We start from the raw sequence: 5,000 nt of genomic DNA, 5'->3' as shown, positions 1-5,000 counted from the left end.
CAGAGGCAGGCAAGAGGCAGGGCAGAGGCAGGTAAGAGGCAGAGGCAGGTAAGAGGCAGAGGCAGGGCAGAGGCAGGGCAGAGGCAGGTAAGAGGCAGGGCAGAGGCAGGTAAGAGGCAGAGGCAGGGCAGAGGCAGGGCAGAGGCAGGTAAGAGGCAGGGCAGAGGCAGGTAAGAGGCAGAGGCAGGTAAGAGGCAGAGGCAGGTAAGAGGCAGAGGCAGGTAAGAGGCAGAGGCAGGTAAGAGGCAGAGGCAGGGCAGAGGCAGGGCAGAGGCAGGGCAGAGGCAGAGGCAGGGCAGAGGCAGGTAAGAGGCAGAGGCAGGTAAGAGGCAGAGGCAGGTAAGAGGCAGAGGCAGGTAAGAGGCAGAGGCAGGTAAGAGGCAGAGGCAGGTAAGAGGCAGGTAAGAGGCAGGTAAGAAGCAGGTAAGAGGCAGAGGCAGGGCAGAGGCAGGTAAGAGGCAGGTAAGAGGCAGGGGCAGGGCAGAGGCAGGTAAGAGGCAGAGGCAGAGGCAGAGGCAGGTAAGAGGCAGAGGCAGGGCAGAGGCAGGTAAGAGGCAGGGGCAGGGCAGAGGCAGGTAAGAGGCAGAGGCAGAGGCAGGTAAGAGGCAGGGCAGAGGCAGGTAAGAGGCAGGGCAGAGGCAGGTAAGAGGCAGGGCAGAGGCAGGTAAGAGGCAGGGCAGAGGCAGGTAAGAGGCAGAGGCAGGGCAGAGGCAGGTAAGAGGCAGAGGCAGGGCAGAGGCAGGTAAGAGGCAGAGGCAGGGCAGAGGCAGGTAAGAGGCAGAGGCAGGTAAGAGGCAGAGGCAGGGCAGAGGCAGGTAAGAGGCAGAGGCAGGGCAGAGGCAGGTAAGAGGCAGGGCAGAGGCAGGTAAGAGGCAGAGGCAGGTAAGAGGCAGGGCAGAGGCAGGTAAGAGGCAGAGGCAGGTAAGAGGCAGGGCAGAGGCAGGTAAGAGGCAGAGGCAGGTAAGAGGCAGGGCAGAGGCAGGTAAGAGGCAGAGGCAGGTAAGAGGCAGGGCAGAGGCAGGTAAGAGGCAGAGGCAGGTAAGAGGCAGGGCAGAGGCAGGGCAGAGGCAGGTAAGAGGCAGAGGCAGGGCAGATGAGATCACATGTGAGAGGCAGAGGCAGGTAAGAGGCAGGGCAGAGGCAGGACAGAGGCAGGGGAGATGCCACACCCTTCACAGCTCATAACCCTGATAGCCCTTCTGAACTCTCACTGCTAAGGATGGCCGTACCGTCCTCGCTCTGCTCCACCGCTTCATTCACTGCCGTCTGGAAGTCCCTGAGCATCTGCGTCTCCAGCTGTCCATCAGCTCTCAGCTGCTCCACTGATTGGCCCGTGACTTTCACCATAAGCTCCGCCTCCTGTTTGAGGAGGGCGGTCTTTTCTCTGAGGCAGTCGGACACTTCCTGCCAGCCCTCAGTCCTGTCCAGCAGCATCTGTGGAACACCAGCATCAGTCTGAGCTCACGGAGGCCAGAACACGTGTGTGTGTGTGTGTGTGTGTGTGTGTGTGTGTGTGTGTGTGTGTGTGTGTGTGTGTGTGCAATCCTCACCTGCAGAGCCGACCTCTGACCCTCAGCCAGAACGCCCTCCAGCGCCCGCAGGCAGCCGATGACACTACGCATCACTTCCTCTGAGACGTCACTGGGAAGCCTGAGCTGAAGATTCTGCCCGAGCCGCTGCAACTGCTTTGCAAAACTCACAGCCTGAACACACACACACACACACACACACAGACACAAGCACACACACACAAGCAGACACACACCCACAGACACGCACAGTGTTTAGTGTAAATACATAGTGTATAGTTTGTCATTTGGGCATGGACATGTGAATGTATTGCACTAATGCAAACTATAGTGTTATAGCACTGTGGTCACATGATTTTATTATGTGCCACGTTTCTCACATTCGATGACGAAAACCATAAAGTTGTAATAATCGCTGTAAGAGAGAAGCATAAAGCTCACATCCTGGGCGGTGTGTGTGTGTGTGTGTGTGTACCGTCTGCAGTGAGCGCTCCAGCTGCTCCCGTCCCGCCTTCTCCACCTCCTCCACAGAACATGTGACCGTGCCTGACTCCGCCCCCTCGTCCACGACCACGCCCCTCATCCGCAGCTCCGCCTCCTGCACAGAACACATGCCTGCACCTGACCCCGGCCCCTCATCCACAGCCACGCCCCTCGCCCGCAGCTCCGCCTCCTTCACAGAACACATGCCTGCACCTGACTCCGCCCCCTCATCCACAGCCACGCCCCTCACCCACAGCTCTGCCTCCTGCACAGAGGGTCAGTGTGAAAGGTCAGCAGGTGTTGAATTACAAATTTATACATTGTTATATCTAGGTTCAAATGTAATAGAATATAACTGAAAACATTATCTATATTTGTGTTTTACATTTTGAAGTAAACTTGAGGAAATTCTAAGGAGATTACATCAGACCGTGTAAGTGTTTGAGACATTAAGTATTTTGTCTTTATGCACTTCCTGACTATTTACCATGACAAGTTTAGAGCAGTACTGCCTGAGTGATTGGATTAGCATCTATGCATTTGAATGGCACTGTTATGCTGATTGAATTACGGCTGATGAGACAGGAATGTTTGGGATGTGTCCTTTACCTAAGTGGTGATCGTGCCTTCTCTGTCGCTGCTCCTGCTCTGTGGAATGTGTTACCCTTATATATTAAATCCTCTCCAAGTATAGATATCTTTAAAACAGACTTGAAGACTCACCTTTTCTATCAAGCTTATGGCATTTGATTAGGTCTGAAAACTATGAGAAATTTTATGTTCTTCTTGGTGTTTTGTTGTGCTGTTATTTGATGTTGGTACGACTTGCATTTTATTTTTATATGTGTTTATATGTTTATATGTGTTTTTTTACTGTTTTTACCAATTATGGACAGCACTTTGGTCCATTTTAATGGCTTTGAAAGTGCTATAAAAATAAATTGAGTTGAGTTGAGTTTACCTGCACAACATATGCATTCCTTTGTTTGAATGTCTCCTCCCCTGCTGTATAACTCCTCCCACTAAAATGTAGATAAATTGCCTTATTTTGTACTGTTAAATCAGACTGTTTTCGGACGACCTGCAGCACAGAGAGTTCTCATTAAAAGATTCACTTCTGTCTTGATCTGACGTCTCCTGGTCTCTACTTCAAGAAACAACAGAAGTTCACAACAGATGGTGCCGTGACCCGGATATAGAGTTCCAGCTTCCTCACCTGAAATCCAGATTGAAACTTCAAGCTCAAAGAAAAAGATCTGCCTACGTTCCAGACTGGAATCCAGAGCGAAACATCCAGCTGAACAAAGATTTTCCAGACCGAATCTTTCAACCAAGGGTTATGGTGAGTGCTGATCTATCCAAAAGAACCTAAGACCAGTACAAATTTGTTTATCCTCTGGCTGCCAGGGAAGAGTTAACGGACGGCTGTAGGGTCTGGTTAACTAAGTTATCCTCTGTTGTCAAGCAGAAGAGATTAGCCTCACAAACTAATAATTGTTCTGTTTGAAATAGGGAAGATTAGCATTTAGCTAATATTTGTGTTTTGTGTTACCCTCTAATTCTGTTTGAAATAGGGAAGATTAGCATTTAGCTAATATTTGTGTTTTGTGTTACCCTCTAAAAAGTTTGTTTAGAGATGAAAGTTATCCTCTGTTTCAAGCAGGGACGTTATTAGCCTCACAAGCAAATAATTGTTCTGTTTTAAATAGGGAAGATTAGCTTTTAGCTAATATTTGTGTTACCCTCTAAAAAGTTTGTTTTTAGAGATGAGTCATCCTCTGTTTCAAGCAGGAAATATTAACATTTAGTTAATATTTGTGTTTGTCCTCTGTTTTGTCAAAGAAAGTTAACAATAGTTGAGCTGTGTTAACAAGAAATGATCAGAGAAGTCAGTGTTTGTGAGTGTGTGGTAACAAAGAAATGATCAGAGAAGTCAGTGTTTGTGTGTGTGTGGTAACAAAGAAATTCAAAAATGTTTAGGAAGAATCCTAGACTGACCCACACAACTGAAAAAGGTGGCCTCGCAGCTCCTCTGTGGACAGACAGTGATTTAAAATCACAGTTAGGAGTGCAGATGAATTTAATTGTCACAGAGAAAATTAGACAAAAACTAACTCAGAAATATGAGATCCATCCAGACAACACTTGGTCGATTGATGAATGTAAAAAAGTTTTAGGAGCATGTATTCGCAAGAACAAAGTGAAAGGCATTATTTGTTGTCACAGAGAATTTGGTTTAGCGCTAGCTAGACAACAGTCTCAGCAGATCTCAGAGCTAGAGAAACAGAACGAAGAACTCTGTGCCAGAGTAGCTTCTTTGACTAAGAAATTGAACCTCAACAAAGCTGAAGAGAAAACTGATGTGAATGAAGTTAGTCAGACTGATAACGCTTATCCTGACTTGCAAGCTTTCTTTGTAACAGATGTAGCCATTCAATCAGTATCTGATGTGCCTGTTGATTCAGTGAAATTTAGCGTCACAGCCCCGAACATTGTTCTACAGCGTCCACCAGTCACAAACCCATCCTCATGTACGTCTGCAATGACTGAAGTTTTGTTAGAGGATGAAATGACTCATGATTGTGTTACGGTTACTACGCAACTACGAATGAAATAGCAGAAACTCCCATTGAGAATGCAGAATTGGAGTTGTTTGTTGATGGTTCAGCTCAAGTGATTGAAGGTAACATTACAGCAGCTGCAGTGTTGTGTCAGGGAAGGAAAACCTGGAGTCATGTGTCACACTGTAAAGTGTTCCCCCACCAACAGGGATAGGGTAGGACACGAATCAGTGAGGAGCCCAGGAAAGAACTGAATGCAACAGGCATTCGGGGGCCAAACCTGCGGCGAAGATTTCCTTGTAGGCATTCCCATCCACTAGTCCATCCTTACCTCACTGTTTCTTTAGGTGTCACAGGAATTAAGAAATAGGGAAAGAAGGAACAACAATAGCGGACTCCGATTGAACAGATGAGACAACCCTGATGT

General features: G+C 48.1%; 1 protein-coding gene across 1 annotated transcript in view; it reads right to left on the bottom strand.

Moving 5' to 3' along the window:
• LOC307122432 (evC complex member EVC-like) overlaps positions 1-5,000 on the bottom strand; it is a 41,367-nt gene that overhangs the window by 19,144 nt on the left and 17,223 nt on the right. The window contains exons 6-8 of the mRNA XM_079846417.1: positions 2,005-2,277; positions 1,551-1,703; positions 1,230-1,434 (exon numbers count right to left, since the gene is read on the bottom strand). Coding sequence (XP_079702543.1) covers positions 1,230-1,434; positions 1,551-1,703; positions 2,005-2,277 — 631 coding nt within the window. The remainder of the gene's footprint in view (positions 1-1,229; positions 1,435-1,550; positions 1,704-2,004; positions 2,278-5,000) is intronic.

Source organism: Gobio gobio (assembly GCF_949357685.1).
Source record: "Gobio gobio genome assembly, contig: scaffold_114, whole genome shotgun sequence".
In the NCBI taxonomy this organism is placed as follows: Eukaryota; Metazoa; Chordata; class Actinopteri; order Cypriniformes; family Gobionidae; genus Gobio; species Gobio gobio.
Note: the sequence above shows the minus strand (reverse complement) of the source record. Positions and strands in the feature narration are given on the sequence as shown.